The 26,647-nt window shown below is 40.5% G+C and overlaps 1 protein-coding gene across 1 annotated transcript in view; it reads left to right on the top strand.

Moving 5' to 3' along the window:
* Positions 1 to 26,647, top strand: part of LOC109038784 (5-hydroxytryptamine receptor 1) — a 535,893-nt gene that overhangs the window by 420,596 nt on the left and 88,650 nt on the right. The window contains exon 2 of the mRNA XM_019053972.2: positions 11,145 to 12,374. Within this exon, the coding sequence (XP_018909517.1) occupies positions 11,427 to 12,374 (948 nt within the window). The 5' untranslated portion in view covers positions 11,145 to 11,426. The remainder of the gene's footprint in view (positions 1 to 11,144; positions 12,375 to 26,647) is intronic.

The following is a 26,647-nucleotide window of genomic DNA, read 5'->3' as shown; positions in this document are numbered from 1 at the left end:
TTTTAGCTAAAAGTTTAATGTCCGACCTCTTCCATTGACTCGATCCACTGTGCGCCATTTCATTTTCTTCGGAGAAATTTTTCAACGAAGCTGTCCGAAAATTTCACTGAATTTTCTTTGTGCTGCCGATAAAATGCAGCGAAATTTTAAAAAGATTTAACCCAACGATTTCTCTGTTGAAAATTTAATATGGCGACGAAAATTTTGAACGTCACAGCACTTGTGATACTTTGGCCGGAAAGTGGCGATATACGTTCAAAAGCCTGAATAGTAACAGTGCTCACAAACCGGGCTTATGCCGTAATAAAATGGAAGAGGATGAGAAGAAGTAGAAGACGAAAAAGATGATGATGATAAAAAAAATAAGCACTAAACACTCGCCTTTCCACTGGTTACCAATACTACAACATCCGCTTCCCTAATCAGGTTTCCCCACGACGACGGAACGCCTTCAATTGTGGTATACGCAACACGCTCATCCATCGAGCACGAATAGTCGTATCCTGGCGCCTGACATATCGATCACTATACGGACTATAGGCTTTGATGTTTCATGACCAATTATTGTCTTTGAAATACTTTTCACGCCGGCTCATTTTAAAAATTTTATTCTCGCAAAGAATATTCAACGGTTAGAGTGGTACGGCTTGGAGTAGTACTTCTTACGTCGAAAAATGTGCATCAATTTTTGTGACTAATTCAATGGCTTATCTAATACATACGGATAAAAATAGAATGAATAAGGGTACAAGATTTTCTAGCATTATGTGCTTGCGAATTCTTGGCAGTAGTACAGGGAGGACTACAGGGAAGGGTACAAGAAGGGGGGGTGAAGGGGTGCCGGTGCCCTCGCCGACTGCCCGCCAAGAGACTGCCCTCGACTCTAATTGATAACAGAGACGAGTCGACCTGTAATTGATTTCACAGGTGGTTTCGCCGTGTCATGGCAAACCTCATTACACCGATAGAGAATCCCATTTAGTCGCACAAAATCTGGAGCCGAGATTTTACGAGATTTTTCCATACTAGAGTACCTTTATAGGGAGAAAGGACAACTCGACAATTTTGAGGTCAGGTTTGATCAGGCCATGCAGCTCTTGGGGCCGAAAAAGGCAGCCATCCTATGAACTCGAATTATCCAATGGTACTAATTTAAACTCCAAGAGTAGATACACTGATCAAAAATTATAAAAGCACGTATGAAACTTTGATTTCGCATACATTTTCTCAGTTTCAAAGTCTTAATCCTTAAAAACGCTTGTTCACAATGCGCCATTGGCCCTAGTGATTAATCTTTCAAATTCATAGGTTGGCAGCGGCACTTTTCTAGTGATTTTCATTTTTCACGCTGTCGCCCTTTTGGGCCCTAAAGGCTACATAAATCGAGTTGTCTATACTCTCCCTATATAAAGGTATTCTATTTCAGACCCTCTCTTTTTTAATTTTCTCAGTCTAAATATCCAAATATCGAACAGATTTCCTCGGGAGAATAAAATAATTTTAAGAGTAGAAAGTTTCAGGCGTTGAAATCCGAGAAGCGGTGAACTGTTGCTGTTGGCTGCAGAATCTGCACTCAAAGAGTTCGGCCCTGAATCAAGAACAATCAAGAAGCCGTTAAAAATTCCCGAGGAGCATCTAGAAGCATTGAAAGCTCAAGTTTGCAGGATGCCCGCTAGGAAGTATCAGCAGTATCAATGATCAATTATCGATTATACCTCATAAGAAGCTACGGTGAAGAATCGATTATTATGGTGTTCGTTGCGAACGCCCTGATAATCGATCCTCTTTCATAAGTTTAAATGGCACATCAATCGATATATCGCAAAGCCCGCCACGCCACTGAGTATCAGGTGAAAAGGAAAACGATTGCAGGGACGGGGGAAGGACTCGTTCGATCATTAAAGTTCGCGGCTTTGCAAAGCTATATTTTATCGACTCCGCCGCGCTAAGAAAGAACGCCTTACAATCATTCGAGAGTTGCCAAATTTCTCCGGACAAAACATGGATTTTTAAGGAAAGATATGAATATTTTTTATTGAAATTTTTAGATAATTTACATCAAATTGCTGATCAAAATTGTCTGAAAAGTCTGAAGAAGAATACTTAAAGTTTTCCCGGTAAATTCGGTTTTCGTTGAAAGAGATATGGCAACGTCTGGAGGTTCATACGGCGTTCTTCCTTAGCACGGCAGAGTTCCGCGCAAACGGAGTTACACAATCCGCGATACCCGCGCAACTTCGTTACCGAAACCGTACTGATTTCCCTTCATTGTTGCCAGAGCGTGCCGATAGATAAGCGTATTTTTCAATTTAAACCAATAGAAAATATTCACAGTTTATCGCACAATCTGGCAACCTTACCTCCCTTTGTCGTCCTCTCTGGGCCTTTTATCTCTTTCCGCCTCGTTACATTATCCCGGAGAAAAAGGGGGTGGCACCGGGCCGGGGGGGGGGGGGTGTTATTCGCGAATGCTCCTACGCGCGGGGGTATGTTGCATTTCGCGGCCGACGGTGAGCGAAAATTTGAGTTTTGTAGGTTGAAAACGAATACGATCGATGGTGAAAGTGCGAAACGGCATATCTCCCGCTCGCGACGTCAGAGACTTCCAGTCAAACATTATTTTTACGTAAAATATTCTGGAATCTACTTTTTTCTGTGCAGCACAAAATATAAAAGAAAAATTCAAAAGCTATAGAAATGACACCTTAAATTTACAAAACACGCATTACTTTTTCCTTTAATACATATCTTTTTCCATCCATTTAAATAAGAATAATCCATGCAGAGTGTTCAAACATTTCAAAATCATGAATTGGAAAACGCTGACTCAACGAGTTTAAATATTTGAGCTAAACACAGAGAGGAGCGGCTCGCGGCATGTAGCCAGCGCGCAACGCGCACTGGCGCCTACAAACCTAACAGGGATACTTCACGCATTGCGCAATGCGTGAAGTATCCCAGTTAGGTTTGTAGGCGCCATTGCACGTGTCTCGCGCTGGTCGCCCTTGACAGCCACGGCGGCGCGGCTTGACAAGGCGTTTAAAACATCTATTTAGCATCAGAAGTGTTGCACGGTATGATACAAAATTAAAGGCGCTCCAACGTATCAAAAATGACAGGAATCCTTTAAGAGTACGGATCTTTACTCGCAAAATAAATCACGATACTTTGGCAAAAAAAGAGTACGGTAGTCCAAAAACTCACTTGCGCGGACAAAAAAACATTGACGAGATGTCCTAAAACCTCTAGCCGCCGAAGTCCTCTATTCTTCCAAAGCCATTCAGGTTGTTGGCATATACATTTATGCATCTATAAAAATCATATCTGCAGAGTCTTAGTTATTTCCTATTCTTCTCCTCACGTTCACTCATAATCTTTCTGTGGTGCTTTAATAAACGAAATCCATTGATTTTAGAAGTCATTCAACCGGCCAAACTTTTATACCCATTCAATCGAATCATTCTTTTATCGTTTTTTCACCTTGACATTGTCTTCTTGGGCTCAAAGTCCTCCGGAGTGACAGATTGCGCGGAAAAATCTACCATTTCTTAACCGACCTCTTCCCGTGGAAAAATATCTTCCGTTCAGTTTAAACGGCAAACTTGCACGGCTGCGGTACATTACCCTCCCCACGTACCTACGCTTTTTTAACCACACTACGGATCATCTTTTCCCGTAGGAGGGGCTTCTCCCGGTTATTAATTGTGGGTGACAGGCAATTAAATAGATTGATCCCTACTTCGGCACTGCTCTGGTGGTCCTTGATCATTTTTTTGTCAATCGGTGCGTATCAGTGATGCCTGTCGATTATAGCTGTCTCTGCTTACGGAAAAGCTTTTCCGAAGGACGCTAATGACATTTATAAGTCGCCTCAAGAAATATTGTGATTCCTCCAGAATTTTTGCGAAACATGATGTATTTTTAGCATCTTTAACGGAACGTGACCTAACGTTTATTTTTAAGGGGAATATGGGGAGGGGTACTAGTTCATTTAGAAAAAAATGAAATCAAATAGATCCTTGAAACATACGTTTGGATGCGGTGTGAACGAAAACTAGAGGATTGTTGGGCATTTCTTTGGATTGAGATAGGAGAAAAATGGTGTGCACTTAAATTATGTCAATCGAAGTGAACACTAAAAAAGTGTAACCCAAAAAAAAGTTACATGTGTACTTTTCAAAATCTTATGCAGCAAACAATCCATACAACAGGATGTTTACAATGGACCACTAGACAAGGTACGAATTTAAGCACTCTGTTACATGGCTCTGAACAAGAATTTCACCTAGAACATGATTCTTTTATCAAAAATGACTGAAATTAACTCCTAACTAACATATTACCGTTTTTACTGTACATCAGTTATGGGAAATTCGAATTGCCCAGTTACAAGAAACTCAATACTGTAAAGAGTTTCGGCAGGTCTCTCAATCGAGCATTGTTCCTTTCCTACCCTCTATTGTGCAAAATGTAAACAATTTACTATAACTGAGCCACAGCGTATAATGATTGAGGCTACTATATTTTCGTATCGCAGAGACTGCCACGGTAACGTTTAGTGTGCGATTTGACTCACGCAGATCATTGAGTTTTCATGAGTAGGAGATTTGAATGCACGCGTCAAGAAACATGGAATATCTTGGTTAGGAGTTAGTTTCAGTAATTATCGTTCCTTGAATCGTGTTTTACATGAAATTTTGGTTAAAAGACATGTATCAGAAAGCTTAATTTTAACCATCATTACGGCCTGTCGTTTTTAAAACACGTATTTGATATAGATTTTGCATAAATTTACTCATTTTTACGGAACAGCGTTCATTTATGAACAATCTTAGCCATATATGTTAGATGTTTGAATGAATCTGAAAATTGGCAGTAACATTTCTTGTATTAGAAAGTTTGCTGCCCTTTTGGGCCCTAAGAGCTCCAAATTTTGACATGTCCGCGTACTATCACTGTATAGATACTCTAGCCTAGTCCCAAGACGAGATGAAATTGATGATTCTTGCCAACCAGACGATGATGGTCCGGACCAGCCGCACAGGTACGGTAGTGGCGAGGCGTGAATGATCGATTATCGATACATCCCCTTTTAAGACTATGGTAAAAAATCGATTATCAAGGTTTCCGCTGTGAACACCCTTTTTATCGATCCTTTCCCATGGATTTGAATTGCAGATAATCGATGTATCGCAAAGCACGCCACGCCACTGGGGCACGGTGCTTGGTGGCGGCTTCCGGAGAAATAATTATGAATGCAGGAAATAAACGCATGCATGATTAATCACTGCTTGGCGCTCTAATTTGGATTAATTGCTCATCTATTGATCATCTTTCGCCGGCAGGAAACCCGGCGTCGATGTCGACGGAGGGACACTTGGCGTCGTTTTTGAAAAGGCGTCGCGGCGGCCGCTCTCGGCGCCGCGACGCCGCGATGCAGAACGCTAGACGCCATACGCTAACAGTCGTATTCCGTTTCAATCACCTTTTTTGACCGCGCTTTTATGGAATGCAAAATCGCCTGCCGCAGAGATGAATTTTGTAAAATTTCCGTCAACAAACATTTCTTTTTAAATTAGGAATATTTTGCAGTTTCTTAAGAGAAGGTACGTTCCTCCATTCAGAGGTCGCAAAATCGTTCCGAAAAACTTTTTACACGAATCTAACTCAACAATTTATGTCTTGAATTTTGATGATTCTTCCATGCCGTCAGAGGAAAACTTCCATGAAATTTTCTGCTAAACTGTCCAATAATTTCTCCCATGTAAATCTTATTTACCAGTGGAAATTTTGCAACGTTGAAATGAGGCTACATAATTCGTTTGGACGATTTGTGACTGACGATAGGATAAAATTCGGTCAGCGCTAATTTTTTCCGAAAAAGAATCTTTCCTTTCCCGCGAGAAACCTCTCGGGAATATTTTTGCAAATTGTACCAGACCGTCCACGGACAATGTTTCCCCCCAAAAAATCATTCATGTTTCAAAAACAGCACACCTGCTGTTAAATACCCCATGATCACGGGTACTTTTGTGGTTGAGTTTGAAATTGTTACTCCTAATTGGAAAATTCAGTTAATTTCACCATAAAAAACGCCCAAGAATGGCAAACTAAACCAGAAAAATTGCGGTTTAAATGCGTGTTGTTTAAAGGATGTAGTTTTAAGAGCAGTTAATGAACATTTTAAACTGCCATGTCCAGAGTACGAAATTACATACTTAAATATTACTTTGCCTAATAAATCAAATTGGATTAAGCTGAACACTAGATCTAAAAATGTTGGAAAAATCATTGATTATTTTTTATTTTAAGCTAGACATTTAGAAAAACTCATTCTGCACATGATATTGTATTTTTTTATTTTTTTAAAAATTAAAAAAAAAAAAAAATAGTAAAATAATACGTAAACGTATTGCTTGAAAACGCCAGAGCTGCGTGACAATAATGTTCTGCAGGTGAAATTGAAATCGAATGCCGTCCTTCGGGGCAGCTCCAATAAATATATCTGAGAATGATTGATTCGCATATCTGGCTGTCATCACATGTATCTGAACACAGCGTTTTCTGCGCGAGGGTGTGGGCGTCCATTTCCAAATGACAAAGAGAAAATCATTAATTTGGAATCATCTTGTACAAGCGAACGACAAGCCTCGGGGTTGTCAAATCGTGCGAAGCGGGACTGCGTTTCGTGTTGAATTTTACAATTGAATGTGAAACTTTCCCAAGAACCGTGAACGCCGAAAACTCCGTCTTTTTAGTTGAAATTCTGAAGTTGCGATACATAGTGGATGTTCCTGTCAGTTGAACAGTCCACCCACATAGAAAATCTGCTGCTCTTCTCTTGATCTTTGATTCACAATAGAGCTGTAACAAAATCCCAGGAGAGCCCTGCTTCCTCAAAAAAATTTAGGATAATCTTGAATAACTGACATCAAATTTGTTGGACTAGTGCACCGTGGAGGAACATTCATAAGGACTCTAGGGTGCAAAAAATAGATAACTATCACTGCTCGACGGATGTTTTGTGGCCTATCTTTCAAATTGAAGGCGAAAAAACAATCCACAAAACCATTTTACCCCTTCATGTCACTGCATCCTCTATTTTTTAAGTCAGAAAACGCCACTGTGTTTATTTTAGGCATTTTTCCAAGTGCCTAAACAAATCGTAAAAAATTGAATCATAAGCTTTTGCATTTTTTTTTTTTTTTATCCGGATGTTTGAGTTTTTCAGCAATGTGAAAGCAGAAAATCGATTAAAATAATAACTTGTCTGGAACCTCACAGTTTATCATTTTTTCTATCATTTTTTTTCTATCATTTTTTCATGTAAAACTTTTAGACAGTTTGTCTTTTTTTGAAAAATCAAGAAATTTTGAGAAATACGCTTACTCGAAACTAACTCGTGCTAAACATAACCATGATATCATCGAACATCACCGAGGACTTTCACTCGCGTTAGTGGATAAAGTCTAATCAAAAATTTAGAAAAATCTCAGCATTGCACTGTGACAATAAGATAGAATGATAGACTGTCTACCAAAGTCCACCAAGTCTACCAGGAAATGTCTGATTTGAGCAGCAGCCTGCAAAGGACAGCTTTAGAGTACTTTTATCAGTGTTAGAAATCTTGTTTGATATCTTTCCCAAAGCGTAAAAGTTTTTCGAAAATCAACGCTTAGATTCTCCCGAAGAGGATGGCCGTATAGTTGGGCAAATGGTTGAGTCATCAAAACCTGATCACCAAAATCTCGGGCAGCAAAGTTCTCACCCCGGCATTCAACAGTCATCATTGGTGAAATTTTGATTTTTTTTTTCAACAAGTTGCTCATCATACATCATTTGGCAGAAAATAGAGTTAACCTCAGAATTTAGCTTTTGCCTCAACCAATTACATTGCTCATATTGTTTTTGAGGGGGTCTATAAAATATATCATATCTCTTTTTGTGGCGTACGCAAGTGAATACATTTTGAAATCAACTTATCTTCTGAGTTGAGTTATAATTGCATGAAAAAGTAACGAGAACGAATGAAACATCCCCAATTGTGGCAGGATGGGATGTCAACTACCGCTTCATTTTTTACTGGAGTAATTTATTCTCTCCTTTTTTCATTTTATAATCGTGTAGATACACATCGCTACAAGGGGAATATTTTATGAGAGGCCTGAGCGGCCATCGGTTTGTAAGAAAAGTATCCTTGAAAAAATCAATGGCCCGCTGTAACAAGCCAAGTTCCCCCGCAGGTCAAGGAACTTGAACCATTGCCAAAGGCCTACCGCTTCAACATTTGTCAAAGTCTCCAGTATTCCCAGCATCTCAACAAGTTATAATGCCCAATCCCGTTTTTCATAGTCAATGCCACAGTGCAGTGAAGGTATCTGAGTTATAGAAAGTCAAAATAAAATTGAATATAAAGTCTCCAAAAAGCCTGGGTCATACGATCAAACTGAAACTATCAAAACAGGAAGTTCAGGGTTCTGATTGGTTCTGCAAATACCAAACAGAGATCAGTGCTTTCAAACTACTGCGGTAATTTGATGGTATAGAGATCTAAAATTAATTGCTATTCGCAGAGCCTAGCAGAACCCTGATCTCACACTGACCTCGCCAGCTTGATACCTCAGTTTGATTGTGATGATCCAGCCTGGACACTGCTGTAGATTGTCCGGAATGCATTCTGTCCTCTTAAAGTCCATGATTTGAGCGGAATTTTCTTTGTTCACGGAGTCACTTACGTTTTTGCGAAGTGAAATTTATTCCTCTTGCGGAGTGATACGCACTCTCGTGGTCTGAATTTCACCCTGTTTTCCATCATGTGGGTTGTTTGAGGCCTGTATAGACTGCAGAGTGAAAAACACTCCGGAAAGCACTACAATGTTATTTACAGTGTGTGGTGAGAGATATAGCAGACGGAAGTTCATACTCCACAAATAATATGTTGAGCACTAATAACGCGACTCCTCTCGTATTTGTAAAGACCCACGACGCACAGTGGGTCGAGTCGATGGGAGAGGTCGGTCAAAATTTGGAAACTTTAAAAGCTTATAACTCCATTTAGACAAAACTTTGAGATACTGAAAGTGGTTCAATAGACCACTATACAAATTTAAGCAATCTGATACATGTTTCTTAACCACAGTTTTACGTAAAACACGATTCTTATAACGAAAATTACTGAAATCAACTTTTAACGAAGATATCAACGTTTTTATTACACATTGGTTACGAGAAATTTGAACTGCCCGCTGACAAGAAACTCAAAGCTCTACGTGAGTCAATTCGCGCACTACAACGGTTTCAGCAAGCTTCTCAATCGAGCAATGGTCATTTCCCACCATGTGTTGTTCACACTACATGCAATTTGCTATAGCTGAGCCGAAGCGTCAAGATCGAGGTTGCCAGATTTTTATATCGCAGAGACTGTCATGATAACGTCTAGCGCTCGATGTGAATCACGTAGAGCATTGAGTTTTCATGAGCGGATGGTTTGAATTCACGCATCAAGAATCATTAAATATCTTCGTAACGAGTTAATTGCGGTAATTTTTGTTGCTCGCATCGTGTTCTATGTGAAATTGTAGTTACGAAACATGTAGCAGAATGCTGAAATTCGTACCTTGTCCAGTGGTCCATTGGTTTCCTCGTGACATTTCTTTCTAGAAGCACCCCTTAAAATTTAAAATGTGACGAATTAAACATCAAAATTTGAAATTTTAGCCAAAAATTCCATGTCCGACCTCTTCCAATAGCTCGTTCCATTTACGACAGTGGCATGGGTAACGGCAACAGCAGTGCTCCTATTTTCTCGCAACAAAATCCAACCAACTAAACACTCAATCCAAGCACCCAAAGGAGCCTACATAATGAATCATATATCAAAGCGTTCATCGATGATTAAAATAAAAGCCTCTCAGGAAGATAGTGTCTGCAGAACGATTAGCTAGGTTAAGCAGTGCATAAAGAATGAACGCCGGCTAAATTACCCATTAAGAGGCCGTGCTCCACACGAGAAGATAAAGAATATACTTGTTTATAAAAGGGGAAGGTATTCACTGGGAGGAGCCATAAACGAGGCCAGGTTTGATGGAGGCATTTTAACACTTTATCTCCACTTTTAATGATCCTTCCTCGAAGCGCTGCATTCTTTCACCACAATTTCCCCTCAACCCAACTACTGACTACCGCGATGTTGTCAAATTTGGCTGAAATAAACCGCATTCCGATTTGAAAAACGAGTTTGATGAGCCACAATTTGACAAAAGTGCGTGCTGTTTCGCAGAATCTTCCCAAGTCGACAATTGTTGCTTTACTACCTGACAGCGTTCCTGAATACCCCATTCCTCGAGAGGCTATTAGGGTAATAGTTGTGATAGGTGGGGAAGGGGCGAGAGAACCGTCGCGGGGAGGGGAGGGATGAGGAGGGGTGGGGAGGGGGAGGTTAATGAAAGCTGAAAGTGAGAGGCGTGGACCGCTATTAATAACGAAACGACGGAGGGGGTGGATTCTGATTTGAGGCTTTTGGTCGCTGGAGGGGTGAGGGTGTCTCCGGTGGTGATTAAGCGGTTCCAGAAAATGCAGCCGGCTCATTCTTAATTGATTCCCCCGTTTCCCGCGAACTCGGTCGTCTTAACGAACTGCGCCGGCATAGCAGAGGGAAGCGGTGTTCTGGAGACCCGCGCTGACTTCATTTCATGATGCTGCGCCTTCATTCGGCGCGTAATACCAATTGCTGACACGAGTGTCGTAATGGTTGTATCAGAAGTAGATTTCATTTCACAATGATGCGCCTTCATTTGGCGCGTGATACCAATTGCTGACAAAAATATCGTAATGGTTGTATCAGAATCTGACTTCATTTCACGATGTTGCGCCTTCATTAGACGCGTGATACCAATTGTCGCCAAGAATGTCGCAATGGTGGTATCAGAATGTGACGTCATTTATTGATACTGTACTTTCACTCGGCTAGTGATACCAATCACTCACAAGAACTTCAAAATGCTGATATCGAAATCTGATCTCATTTACTGTACTGCAACTCGATTCTTATGTCTTAACTCCTCACTCCTGAACTTGGTCTATACTCACTGGTTTATATGTTCCTTAACTTATTTCTTAGTCCTGTTCTATTTTTTCTGTTTCAGAGCTCTGTAATCAGGAAACACCAGTCTATGATCCTCGGGCGGGGCGGGCCGATTCCAGACCACGCCTAGTATGAAACGGAAAAAAGCCGGCAACTCCGACTCGAGCCGGGATGAACTGCAGGGGCGCCCGCTCTCTCCGGCGCCGGCGCAGGCGGAACGGGCTGGTGGCTTGCAGTGATGAGACGTAGCCACGCCCGCGGCCCCACCCACGGCCACGCCCACGGCCTAGGCTCCGCCCACGGCCACGCCCCGCCCCCGCCCCCGCCCGCCTAACGCGCTCGTATGGAGCTCGGCAACGGCACCATACTCGCGACACCCGGACCCAGCATTAGCATCAGTCTCATCGCGACGAACGCGACCGGCCTCCCGTTCTCGACGACCGTCACCTCGACGATCCGCAACAACCTCACCTCCAAGACCGGGCTCATCAACTCGCACAACCACTCGGCCGTCGAGGCCATCGTCATCGGGCTCGTCCTCTTCATGATCATCGTCGTCACCATCGTCGGCAACATCCTCGTCTGCATCGCCGTCTGCCTCGTCCGCAAGCTCCGCCGCCCGTGCAACTACCTCCTCGTCTCGCTCGCCGTCTCCGACCTCTGCGTCGCCATCCTCGTCATGCCCATGGCGCTCCTCTACGAGATCTTCGGGCAGTGGATCTTCGGCCCGCTCCTCTGCGACCTCTGGGTCTCCTTCGACGTCCTCTCCTGCGCCGCCTCCATCCTCAACCTCTGCATGATCTCCGTCGATCGCTACTACGCCATCACGAAGCCCCTCGAGTACGGCGTGAAGCGGACTCCCCGGCGCATGATGCTCTGCGTGACGCTCGTCTGGCTCGCTGCCGCCTGCATCAGCTTGCCCCCCGTCCTCATCCTCGGCAACGAGTTCGGGGACGTGGACGGGGACGGCATCGTGCATTGCGTCGTGTGTCAGAACTTCGGCTACCAGATCTACGCCACGCTAGGGTCCTTTTATATCCCGTTGACTGTTATGATAATTGTGTACTATAAAATCTTCCGGGCGGCCCGGAAGATCGTGCTCGAGGAGCGGCGCGCGCAGTCGCACCTGGAGACGAACCATTGCTACCTGGAGATCAGTGTAAAGAATGGAGGCGGCCCGCCGGAGTCCAAGATCGCTGGGACGACGGTCCCCGTGTCGACCTCCTCGACGCCCGCCGCCACCGGCAGAGGGCAGCAGCATCGGTCGAGCACCATCAGTACAACGACAACGGTGAGTTCTTTTCTTTGGTTTTATTCTATTAGATCTTCCATGATGCCCTGAAATCGATGTCGTCACCTTCCGGCCAAATTATCAAAAGCGTCGTGCGACGTTTAAAAATGTCCGCCGACATTTCGTTTTTGTACAGAGGAATTGTTGAACGAGGCTGTACGAAAATTTTGCATTTTCAAGCAGATTCAACCAACAATTTCTCTGTAAAAAAGTAAAATGGCAGTGGAGATTTTGAAATTTTACATGACGCTTGTGATACTTTGGCCAGAATGTGACGATGTCTTCTCTCGTATTATACTCCTCACCGACATTATAGAGCTCCAAGTCGTCGCGTATAAGAAACAATAAATACTGTGTGATATTCTCGTGAAGCTTGATGCAGGGTATACTGAAAAGAAAGTTACGGGCTATGTAGACATACCGTCCGTTCCGGCTCAAGAACCGAAAGTTTCGGGTGCTGGATCCGCAGCTTCTTCTGCTCCGGGTGCTACACCCGGAACTTTCGGCGTCTGAGCCCGGAACGCGGACGCAAAGGCCAAGTCTATATAACCCGTCAGTACGACCTACGTGGCTGAATTTTTTTAGTGTTGTAATGCTGTCGAGCATACGGATTACGTAACCAACAACCTGACTGTTTTCAAAAGTTCTACGTTCTGGTTTGTTAAAACCTTGTCCCGATGAGCGCAATTTGGGCGAATTATTCCACGAACTATGGAGGTTCGAGGAACAAGTTATAGCTAATCTCTAATATGTTCCTGGAACAAGTACACTCAAATTTCCGCGGAATGCGCTTCTGTGGACAAGGTATAAAGTCAAAACATGCGTAGCTCAGATTGCAACGTTGCATGTCCCCCCAAGTTTCCATTTTTTAAGGGAAAAATAAAAAGTTTCCATTGATATTTTCCGTCAATTTTTCTCCTTCATTCCAAAAAAATCACTCGCAAGGTAATGCTTTGAGTGTTTCTTTAAAAAAATCAACATGAGCAGGTCCCACGCAGAAAAGATTTTTCGGGAAGGGCGAAATTTTCAATTTTTGGCACGTTTTTTCAAAGCCCCCCCTCCCCCCGCTCGAATTCATTACGTAACGCTGGGCTTGATCCCCTTCCTCCCCTAAGTGCGTTACGTAATACTTGAACCGTCCCTAATTTTCGTTTTTGTTTTTCATGCGTTCGTTCTCGGATTCCTCTCGGAGGACTAGAACTCACGGAGGCAGAAGTTATAAATAGCTCTGACTCTTTGCATGCGTCGATAGGCTCATATTCGCGATTGTAAGGGTGGGCCCGGTACTCAATTCCGGGTTGATTCCATCTTCGTGCAAAACTTACAAAGTCTGCCGGGAGAAATAGAATTCTAAGCACGTTGAATAGAACCGATAGAATTTATGGCGCTCATCACCGTACGCCTCCTCTCGCCGCGTTTTCGTCCCGTTGCTCTCCGCCAACGGTTCGTATGCTAATTCTCCCGGGCTGAGGAAAACGCCGTATGAGCTTTCAAATGTTGCCAAATTTCTCCGATGAAAAATGAAAAATTGTTTCTATATGAAAATTATGAATGTTGGACGGATTTTTTCGGAATCAGCCTCAATCAATTTAACGTTGCCTCATTTGCTCTCGTGTATTATTTTTTTAAATAGATAAATTACTAATTAACGCCGTCAAATTTTCTATAAATTTACCCTCGATTATGTAAAATAAATTGACGAAATTCCAAATTTCGGCGTTGCATAGTTTTCTGTATGAAAAGTAGAGCATAAGAGGAAATCAGGTAACGTCTGATGGAATATAACAGACTTCGTATAATTTCGTCCACTTTTCCTCGAAGTCAAACAAAGTTTTGAGCAAGTCGGCCTACAACTATTTAAACGGAAATTTTGGAGAATAAACCCGACCTTTTTTGCAATAATCGTCAAAAATATCATTAATCATGCTAGTTGGTAAAGGTCCCAAAACTTCAACAATTAGATATAAAAGGGAATTTTGTATTTCATCGTGGACAAGACACTCTTCTACTTCATCTTTTGTATGCTTGTTCGGTTACGTTTGTAACAAATAAAACGTGAATTTGAAGGGTAGACGTTAGCAGAAAAGAGGTAGCATTTAGCACAGGATAGCAATAAGGACAGCGCTCCGTGGAGTTCTTTCTATATCCGGTCAAAAATGACATCAATTTCCGGGCAATTATTGCCGTTCAATAACCTACGTATTTTACAAACAGGGCAAATTTTGCTATTTCAACGGAATCTTTTACTTAATTGAAGTAGAATAGAATAGAACAGTGCCCTATCTGCAATCTATGCCGTCTGGAAAAACTAGAACATATCCTCTTTGAGTGTCCAATGTACACTAGCGTTAGGAACTTCTATTTTAAAAATTTACCAAGTTCAATGTTAATCCTAAAAAAATCAGCAAAAATTAAGCACATTTCTGCACTATATATGTTTTTGTCATCAGCAATGAAAATTAGATCTTTTATCCTAAACGAGTAGAAAGAGTAGACGAGTAGACCCTATATTTTTACACTTTTACACTTTTATACTTTTATACCTGGCTTATGATGCTTTTGTTTTTGTTTTTTTTTTTAATGAACAATATATAATTGTCAAGAACCTCTTTTTATAAACCCGTTATTTTGGGTAAAATAAAATACTATTCTATTCTAAAATTCTATTCTATTCTAATTGAAGTAAGAATTTTGAAATTTGAAAGAAAACTGAATTTCAAAAATTCAGTCGTCACTGCTTTCTTCGGTGACACGGCAAAAATTTTCACCAGTTTCCCGTATTTTATCGAAGGAAATTTGGCAACATTCGCGTGTGGGTGTGCCGTTTTTCCCTAGCACGACAGAATGCCTCTCCAGGGCCCGTCGATTCATAACAAACGCGTTGGGAAAGGCTCTTCAACTTCTCCCTCCAGCCGCCCAATTCATCTTATTAATGCTAAACGAAACTATTTGCGAATGATAGAAATCAAAAGGAAGTATGAAACATGCAAACCCTATGCACATAATCTCTTCTTAATTCTACTCATTTGTACGTAGCTCCTTTCAGCAAAATAAGTCCAATTATGAGTCACGTTGACTCGAAGTTCGTGAATCGGTGCTCGAATGTCGGATGAGAATGAGTACGTCCTCTGCGCTAGTTGGGAAAATAGAACCGACGCACGGTGCGGCACGTCGAAAAAAGAAGTTGGAGATTTTGTAAAAAAAACTTCAAAACTTAATGATGTTTAAATTTATACAAAACGTGAATATTCAAATAGGGTTCCATTGGTTTTCTCGTGAACTTTTCTGCAAGAAACACCCCATTGCAATTCTGAATCTGACGAAATAAACGTCAATATCTGATATTTATTTCATGTTCGACCTCTCCTACAGAAATGTTCCACGGTGCGGTGTTCCGCGTTGATGGAAAATCAATGTTTGAATGCAACTATACTTGCTCGACGGATGTTTGTGTTGCATGTGCAAAAAATGAAGGCGCCATTAGTTCGAGCCGTGGGGTCGTCTCAACGAATCCAGCTGCAAAAGCCATCGGTGCGAAAAACAAATCTAATAGTTCGGAAGCTTTTTCCCATGGTGGTGGCTAAAAAAGAAAAAAATCGAGAACAATAGATGTGACGAAGCGGTCGGCCCGAGGGCTAGTCGGAGGGAGATGAGGGTTGGAGGGGGACAGAGGGAGGGGTATGAACTTTACGCCGACAAAAGCGCAGCCTTGATGGGGATGCAACTTAGCGCCAGATAATGGCGCGCCAGCCAAGTAACAAAGCTGCATTTTTGTCGTGTACCATATAAACCAATAAACGAAACCTAAATTAAATATAAGTCGAGAGAGTGGATAAATATTTCAGGAAGTCCGGTGGAATTATCGCACGGTGTGTCGCTGCAGCAGTGTTGCCGATTCGAAGCGTTTAGATGCCACTGAAAAAAGATGGGTAGAATTTAACATTCCTTCTCGCTGTATTTTACACTGCGTCAATTTAGAGTCGCTTCTGCTCGAAAAAAGGTAAACGTTACTATATACTGCTACAGGTAACCATTCCTCTGACAAATTCTACCAATATTTTTTTTTCAGTGATGAAAAACGCTGTCGTGAGAGTCGAGAGGGAATAATGCGAGAACTTTTTAATATCCAGTTGACCAGCCATTTTAAAGGTCCCATTTACTGTTGTTCCTGAACTGGACCGCTTTCAGCAGAAAAGAACCAAGCCACGTCAGATGTTGCCAAATTTAACGGAGCAATTTATTTTTTTACACGTGAAGATGGTTGTGCGAATTTTCGTGCAAATGTCAGAGAATTTTCTGCACAGCACGAAGCAAATTCCCTAAAATTTTCAAAAGAATCCGCACATACGTTCTATCGTAAAAAATTAAATTGTCCACTCAAATTTGACGAAAGTTGAGGCTTGGTATTTTTCTACTAAGCTGGGCAAATTATATCATTTCATTAGGGAGGCAAATACCGATAACGGAAATCATCAAACTGTGTATCTCAAATGCAGCGTTTCAAATTTGTCGCTCCTAAATTTTTTTTAAAAAATTCCCGCGAAAGACGATCATTATGGTACCTTGTTGATGTCATGTTCTTGATAGTAAAAATAGTGCCATTTTGCCGCAAACATGGCATCAAAATAGTATCGACATGGTATGAATTGACATGGTGATGACTTGGTCCCATTGAATTCCTGCTGATAACGTGTTGGTCATACTGTTGGAAAATTTGACCAATTGGACACCACGTTGATAACATTTCGGCGTTAACAGTACCATATGGACACATTTCTGTCAAACGGAACTATGTGCATAATGACGTGAGCCCTGGTATGCTTGTATTTTTGTGGATCTCAGGGCTCATGTCTTAATGCACAGTTCCGTTTGATAGGAATACGTACATATGTTTCACTAACCATCATGACCATTTTTAGAAACGAATTTGAGCGTTGACTTCCGGAGGTAGCTTTTACACTTTAGGCTGGGGAACAGTGGCGTGGCGTGCTTTGCGATATATCGATTGTTCTGCCATTTAAACCTATGGTAAAGAATCGATTAGTAAGGTGTTCGCTGCGAACACCCTGATTATCGATCCTTTTCCATAGGTTTAAACAGCATAACAATCGATACATCGCAAAGCACGCCACGTTACTGCTGGGAAAGACAGCCGTTCGATATAAATTGTCCCTGAGTGCTTTAAACCAAATCCACACGCTAAAACTCAACCAATTGCGTCAAACCGCAAAAGAATTCCTAAGAGCTATCCCAGCTGTGGCAACCGCGAGTTTCTTCGTCAGCCATTTTTGATCAGTGAGCGTGTTACTTTCTCATGCAATTTCGCAAATTGCTATGGCTAAAGCAGTCCAGTTGCATTAACTCCACCGTGCAACGCCTCCGCCTCATCCTCCAAGTTCTTAATTTGTTTTTACACGGAAAGCTTTTAACGAGATTTCCCCTTTTTTCAAACAGAATTTCCGAAAGCACGCTTGCCCGTCCAGCCCGCTAAACAGGGAACTCTACAATTAATTGCCACAGTGAGGTATGAAATGATTGTTCAAATCATATTCAAGGTTAAAACCCCTAAAACCATGGTACAAAATGCAACGCTTCATTACGAGAGAATCCATATTCAACAAAACGAGATGAAGTGATTTAATTAAAGCGTAACCTTTAAATTTTGGCGCAATTCCAGCCGCAAACTGGCTGCATTACCTTTTGCGCTTATTTTTTGTACTGATAGCATTTAAGCAGGATTATCGCGACTATCGTGTGTGCATCAATTAAACCGAAACGGTTGTGCACGATTTTTTACTCGGCAACGTTGTACCAAACGACACTTTAGATGGAATAGCGAGCGCAAATCGAAAGCCAAATAAATAAGTGAGTAAATTAAGTAAAGGAGAGAGTAAAGGGGGTAAAAAAGAAAATATGTTGAATAAATTGGAAAAATAAATGGGCATAGAAAAAGGTATCGAAATATTTTAATTCTTATTTTCAATTATTTATATCATCTAATTCTTTCAAAATATTTCTCGTTTTACTGATTACTCATTTTCTCACTTTATTTCATATAGGCCTTCAACGTAGCTTCTACTTCATCTAAACTTCCGCACTTTACATCCTTGCCAAATAGTGCGTTTTGCGTTCGTCACGCGCGTTATTGGTTTAATCTGTGCGAAAAAGATATTTGCGTTAATTAAAAGCAAATACTGTCGGTGCGAAATATGTGCGCAAGCATTCATCGTGCACAGTTAAAAAAAAATGGACTTGTGTATTATTGTGTAGTTGTTTTTAGAAATTTCAGTGTACTTCTTCTGAAAATCTTGGAGTAAAAATACTCGAGGTGGAGAAAAAGTGCACAATCTCGATGAATAAACACAAATAACAAAAAAATGCTTACAAAAATTACTCAAGGGCTCTTCTGACTGAGTGAAATCGTAGAACTTTGTGTTTTCAAAATAAAAACACAACACTTGCAACATATTCTGAGCTCTTAAGAAAAGATGCACAATAATATCACGACTCTGTGTTTCTTTTCATTAACGAGAGAGAATGTTTTTACGGTCCTAAGAAAATATTCTTACGTCGGTGTTGTTTTGCACACTCGTAGACTAAAACATCATGGTGCAAAGAGAAATAAAACACAGGCAATCTCGAGAAAAAAACTCAAAACGGTTGGGCACCAGAACCTCTGTGTGTTAAAATAAATTAACCAATTGGGAGAAAAAATACTCTACTAGTATGATTAAGTTCTGAAATGATGTAAAGAAACACACTACAAATATATGAAAGTGCACGAGTTTGTGCACAAATTAACAGCTCTGTGTGTTAATGCTCATTGTTCGTGTGTAAAAACACAGTGGTTGTGTATATATTTTGGTTCACGCATGCGCAGTAAGTCCCCGTCTCGCAACGCAGATACCCATGATCCTCAGTTAGAGCGTGCGCGATCCGCGAGACCCACGTCAAGTCACCAAGTGAATTGTGCAACCCAGGTCGAGTGTTCTTCCGTTGTATATTTTTAACGTATTAAGCATTCCATTGCGTGATATACTTATTGTGTTTGAACGATAGCATCGTTACGAAAAGGCTCCGCTGCCTTATACTTAGTGATTTATAGTGATTACGAATGGAAAGACGAATGAACAACTAGCATACACTGTTAAAAATCTTTCGGGAAACCCGGAGTGAAATGCGGAGTGACCTGAGGTGCGCAGTGAAAATCACTCCGTCGAGGAGTTCGGAACTCTCCATGAAAGTGAATTGCCGCGATAGCGAGACAATGTCGCTACAGCGAATCAGTTGTTAACTCCCCACTTTTACCTGGAGTGATTTTCACCCCGAGCAGAGAGTGCGCCATTGCGCGCACTACTGCACAAACGCGACCCATGAGAATAAGAGGCGTGATTTCAGCCTTATCAACCATCCGACCCTCGAGGCTCAGTGGCAGAGCACTGGACTATCACCAACGCGGCTCGGGTCCAAATCCACACGGGAGCGCTCGGAATTTTACGCTACAAATCGTCGCAGGATCTAAGGTAAATGGTTAATAATGTCATTACTAAGGTAATCCGAATTTCAATTGTGATAAACTTGTAGAACCGTAACTAATGTTCATGGCAAGAACTTCCATGTCTATTTGACAGCGTGCGCTGAGTATGTCGTAGAAAGTAGTTCAGTCATTAATTGACAGATAGCGCTATCGGCGTGATTTCGTGAAATTTTGAAACCCTGCGCGGTAGCGTCGCGTGAATTCTTGTAGCAGCATATTGCCCCTTCCTCGAGCCTCCCCTCACCTCTCCTGAAATCACTCCTTTGTGTGGTGATTAGCACCCTGTGGTCGGGGTGCATTACACGCCGAGTTCAGGAGTGTTGTTCCCTCCGCGCCGTCGGTCACTCGTTCGTATTTTCACTCGATTTTTCCATGGGCAAAATAGAGGCGAAGTAAGAGTGATTCTCACCCCGGAATCTTCTAAAATTTCTAACAGTGTAGCCACATGGCAACACTGTCGAGTTTGGAGAAGCGTACATCCGGACGGAACCTAGACATTTTTCGGACACGTTTTATCTGTGTACAGATGTATAATTCTCTTCCTAATGATTTTAAGGATCTACCTCGGGAAGGTAACTTAGTAGCAATTTTCTATCAATTGAAAACGTTCTGTTTAGTAGGAAATGCATAAGATTCAAAAGAGTTCTTATAGGTGATTGTTCTTCTTAATCTTTTAACACAGCCTGCTTTTTGACATGCATCATAGCCGTCATTTGGCGGCATCTATGTATGCACTGTTGAATAAATAAATCTCAAGATTATGGTGAATATTTATTTAATTGCTTCCTGAACACTTGAACATTCGATAGATATAGAACGCCTTTACTATTGTAGTGCTATCTTCTATCCAAAGATTTGTTTCTATAGTCTAACTTGTTTGATTTTTTTATGAGTATGATACGAATTTGTGATGTTTGAAATTCTTTGATAACTGTTGGAGGGACACTAACTTCTTCCATTGTGCTCAGTGGAATTTGCACAACGATGTGAAAAAAAAAACTAAAGTTTAAGTATATATGGGAACTGGGTCAAATATTTACACAAGCCTTGCATATTTCTGAAAAAAAAAACTCGCTTGAATTTACACAAATGATCAGCGTTTATACTCAAATTTTGTATTTTTTTTCTCTTGAGTTTAGGAATAAATCGACAACTTCCGAGTTTATTCAAACTCAATGACTATTTCTAAAAACACAATACTAGGAATAAACTTCGGTGTTTTTGTGTGTTTATTCACAGGGTTGGGTTTTTTTTTCTGGAACACGAGTAAAAATTGTGGAAAAAATTGTTTAAAAAACATTTACAATGATGTGTATGAATATCAAAGTATGGACTATTTTAACACAAATCTGTTCAAGTATATACTCGGGGATGTGTGCGAGTTTTTACGCTGACACAAGGCTTGTGAAATCATTTGACCCAGTTCCCGTATAAACTTAAGCTTGTGTATTTTTTTTTTAACTGTGTGATGTACCGCCTCGGCCCGTCGTGTCAGAAGAGTGATAAAATATTACCCTTCCTAACGACACCGAACTACACTTACAAGACACCGGAAAAAATGTTATTCATTTCACTGGGGATGATTTCAACAAAATTATTCGACGACAAAAAGGAATCTAAAGACTTGAGGATGAGGGAAAGGATGAAAATTATGCAAAAAATTATTACGCCAACTGGAAAAAAAGTCGCTTGGATCTAGAGTCCAGACTCTTAACAACATTGACAGGAAAAAATACTCTTGATTCAATCGGACTTTAATTTTGCTTGAATCAAAAGGAAATCCGTCTAAATCAAGACGCTTGGCTCTTAGATTCAAGGAAAAACTGGATTGAATCAAGAGTATTTTTTCTTGTCAATGTTATTAAGAGTCTGGCTTCTACATCCAAGTGACTTTTTCCGGTGAAGGTTCTTTTGAGACGCAGGAATATTGCACCATGATGACTATTATGTGGAGAAACAGCGGGGAATAATTGAAATAAAGAAAATATTCGGAATTAAAACGCGAAGTGAATAGAGGACATGCTCGACATCATTAATCTTCATTGACGTCATCGATGTGTGTCGCTTCCGCGTCACACATTTCGGCGGGAAACAAAGCTAGGCGAACACTAGACCAAGAAAAGAAATTGCAAGCATTTCTATTCAGAAAACAAATCTCATAAAAAAGAAAGACGTTTTTCCAATGCAAATGCGCTTTTCACAGGAGTAGAAGGTGGTATCATCATTTTCTCATTTGAAATTCAACCCTTTTTGAAAACAATTTTCGTCAAAGTGCAAAGCACTCACCAATATTTTTTTAAGCATTGACATCTCTCAGGCGCATGACCATCGTCCTGAAAAAATGATTCTCCTAAGAGTATTGCATTAGCGCCCCTCCTTTAATGCACTGTGTATCAATACTTATTCGATGTTGTATCGCTACTCTCTACATTGTTCTGAAAATGTTATATTTTTTGGTTTGAAACAGGACTTTTGCTGAAGATTTCAGACCCAAAAGCACAATTTGAGTGAAATAAAGAATCACACTTTTTTGATGAACAAACACAGAACGGAGCAGCGCTGCAGCGCGCGGCGTGCTGCCAGTGCGGCACGCGCACTGGCGCCTACAAACCTAACAGGGATACTTCACGCATTGCGCAATGCGTGAAGTATCTCTGTTAGGTTTGTAGGCGCTAGTGCGCGTGTCGCACTGGCAGCACGCCGCGCGCTGCTCCGTTCTGTGTTTGGCTCTAATATTTAAACTCGCGGAGCCAGCGTTTTTCAACTCATAACTTTGAAATGAAACGTAAAAGCGCACCTCATGATCTCAATAGAGCAGTGGCAATTTGAGTGGCAATTTTGCAAATTGCCAGCACTGCTTTTCTCCATTTACATCCATTAAAAATATCGATTTCAGGCAAGGCAACCTGCCTCACCAGGAATCAATTGTTTTACATACATTTAAACGGTGGAAAAACAAGATTGTCAATTTTCGAGAATCGCCACTGAGAATGAGCGGTGCGTGCGTACCGACGAGTTTATAAAACGTGAATTTTCTTATTCAGCGTTCACAATATGTCTAAAAAGTTCCTGTTGAAGAATATTCGGTGGGTTTTCAAATTTTTCTGCACGGTCGCGCAACTCTACGGAGGAAACGACGATGGAGTAAACACGGGGAAAAGACTTCATTCGTCTTATATGCTCTTCTTTTTATTGTTCTCTTCTTTTAAGTTTCTGTTTGAACAAAGATAGTGCTCCGTTTTTGGAGTACATATATTTCTCGGACGTCGCAAATTTTCCACCGGGTTGCGGAGGTCCGTATAATGCCTCAAAACGTATGTAGCTCAACATGTTTCAGCAATGTTGGTGGGGCGTTTTATTAGCTTTTAACCCTCTCAAGAAATATATTTCAAGACAGTTGTTTGTTCTAAACATGAAGGTCGGTCGTTCTAGAGTGAAAAAACTGTAGGTGGATAATCTTGCATTATTTCATGTATAAAACGTATATTTTCTTGAAAGATAATACTTTTTTAATTGGATCAAGAACTTTTGAAAGACGGGCATCAATAATTACTTTTTTCCTCTAAATACACACATGCGATTGCATTCAATACTGAGCCGAGTAAAGGAATTACACCGCATGAGCGTTTACACGTGGTCAAATTTCCTTTGATAAAATGCGGATTTACAGAATAACATTTGAATATTTCGTTCCGATTTCTCAGAGAATTTTTTATTTGTAATTTATCCGAATTATCTGAACTTTCAGAGGAAACAGTTCATTTCTACCCTCAAAAATAAATATTCTAGCCTTTGAATATTGTCTCCGTCTAAATGTTTTATGTCCCTTTTCCTCAGCCCGTCATGATAGATTAGTCATATTTTGACATGCCTGTTTTCCTCCCATAAACATCCATTTTAAAACATGCAGGTAAACAGTAGTTTTCAGAAATGGCAGTTTGTCTGGTAAAAAATTGAATTTTTTTCATAACTGTTTTAAGTGTGAAAAAATTCAAACGTTCACTGATTATAGTATTTTCGGGATACACACTTTTGATATGGTTTTTTTCTCTTCAAAAAAGATCAAACCAGTCTTCCTCTCCAAAATTTTCATAGAATTCTTTGTAAGACGATGGAAAATCAGAAAAAACTGGAAGAAGATATATTAATCAATCGTTTTTCCATGAAAATCTTCTAATGTGCCCAAAGTATGTAATCTTTGACTTCTTTTAGCAACAGGTAACTCTTGCTGATAAACAGAAAGTAAGTGAAGGAGCATTTTGAAAATTATCATCATTGTATTATAGATACTTATTTCGGTATGGGTACTGACGGGGTGTATTCTGGGTACGTTTAAAATTAATAACATCTTGTTCTCAAAACCTTGCTGCGACAGACGACGTCTGCGCCAATGAAATACACACATCTCTATCGGTGAAGTTTACGAGTGAATATAAAACGAGCGATTTAAAAAGGGGGAAAACCAAGAATTCATTTGTAATGCAGATTTAGTTCGGTAAATGCCCCACCTGTTGCTATAAGAGGCGTACAAGAGCTTTATGAGTATATATTGATGCTTCGAAAAAGCCGGGGATAATGTTTGCCTCTTTTGAAGTTTCGTTTTTATCGTATTACTTAGAGCTGTTTATCCGATAATTTACTTCATTTTTCAAGTTTTATTTTTTTAAAGCAGTTTTAAACCGCCGCCATATTGATCGTGACGTGTACGTTCGAAACCTACGAGCGCGCAGTTCAAACGCCGTTTTAGGCCACCATAATTTTTGGCACTTTCGAATAAACTTTTCTCCCGTTTGCAGTCATCAAACAAAAATTAGGAAAAAAACTGTAAGCTTCGGTCACTTACTTCTTTCGAATGACTCAATAAAAAAATGACTTAACTGACTCATTATTTTTCCCAGTATTTCGGACAATTCTGTTTTCACTTCACTCTAAAATATCTGAAAATCCATGGGAGCATGTACATGAATCTCCTCCAAAATGAACATTTTACCCGGAGAAATATGGCAACATGCGAATGTTCATACGGTGTTCTATCTTAACACTTCGGTGCTCTTCTCTTTCCAATCGCTCCCGGAGGCATCCTCAGATTTGACTCCATCCCAGGTGATACTTGCGACTTGATTAACAGGCGTTCCTAGAAGAGATTCCGAAGTTTATTGCCCTCCCGTCTCCCTTCCGCGGCCAAACCCGGAAACTTCAACAGAGACACTTCCCCCCTAGATCGACTGTCGAGAAAGTCTGCCTCCCTTCGTTCCGCCGTTTCCTACCCATTTTGACACCGAGGTTTTCCTGTCACTTGCCAGAAAGTCCGGTTCCAGACTCGAATTTATCGACGTCTTTTCTCAGCTCAGGGTGTGTGTGCCAGGGAACATTCCACCTCGTTTCGAATTTCACCCTACACTGATAAAAATATTTGTATTCTTGTGTTACTTTTGGTTAATATAGGAAGTTAAACACAAACAAACGCGAATTTTGTGTTGATTATGGTACAGACTACAGTTGGCGGTGATTTTAGCGCAGAAAACAGTAAAGAGACCGAGAAACCTCGAAGTTCAGTGAACCAGGCTTGCGCCGAGGGGATTCGCCAAAAAAAAACCAGGCTCATGCTAAAATAGAAACATAAGGATTGCGCTAAAAAGAAATCCCACAGAAATCATAGGATTGCTTTAAATTGACATTTCATTCAAATTCAGTGTCGACGTTGTTGCCAAACTTTATATTTGATTAGATGTGAATTTTTACACTTAGCGCAATCTTATTGTCATATTTTTCTTCCACACCTCCGGTAAATTCGCGGAATTCTGTATTTTAAAAAGGTCGCGTTTTTCACACTTTAACAAAATCCTGTGGTATCACTCTCGGAACAAATGTACCCATTTTGTTTTACTTCCCGTATTAACCAAACTTTTGTGCTGAATTTTCTCAGAGTTTAGAAGTATTGAGTGGTAAATTTTTTAAGAAAATTCGTGAATTTTAAAATACACCTTTCAAAACTATAATTTCTAATTTAATTTTTTTATCATTATTTTTTTTAGGAATCCCTTTTTGGATACGTTTAGAGTAACATTTACGATAGTAAAATTTCATTTAAAAAAATTCAAAAACTGAATAAAGATTTATTGAATATGTTTTACACTAATAATGTCAACTGATTCACTTTCTCCCTTTCATTGACGGAACAAAGGATCATTTTTCAGAAGTATGCAGTTCATTGTATGCTAGTCTTCCCGTGACGTGAGAATTCAAAAGGTCCTTTCATCGAGATTTTTAGCGGAACGTAATTTTCTCTCGAAGCGTATTTTCATCTTCAGGAAACGCAACCCCCTTCGTTAGACTTTAATTGGCAAAACAAGTTGGATTTTGCAATCGCTAGCGATGGCAATATTCGTCATGGGAACGTTAGCTTCTGGGATATGAAAATGTTAAGGTACAGTTCGTTTGTAGTATCTTCTGAATTGAAGGGGCTATGTAATTTTGTGTTGACATCTCTTTTTTAACATTTTTAATTATTTTCTTTGCATACAAGAAAGCTGTTATGTACCAATTATTTATTTTCGTTGGATTATATATGGTTTTAGGAAGTTAACGCATTTAAGTTTCAGGTTCGCTTTTTCGGCGTAAAGTATACATAAGGTATCCCAAAAAACTTGTTCTGTAACTTCGAAAGTAAGATAGATACAGACATGATCTTGATCTCGTTTTAAAGATCAACTCAATACCCATCGATTAAAACCAA

This window comes from Bemisia tabaci, chromosome 8, assembly GCF_918797505.1.
Source record: "Bemisia tabaci chromosome 8, PGI_BMITA_v3".
Taxonomy (NCBI): Eukaryota; Metazoa; Arthropoda; class Insecta; order Hemiptera; family Aleyrodidae; genus Bemisia; species Bemisia tabaci.
This window is presented reverse-complemented; position numbering and strand designations above follow the sequence as displayed.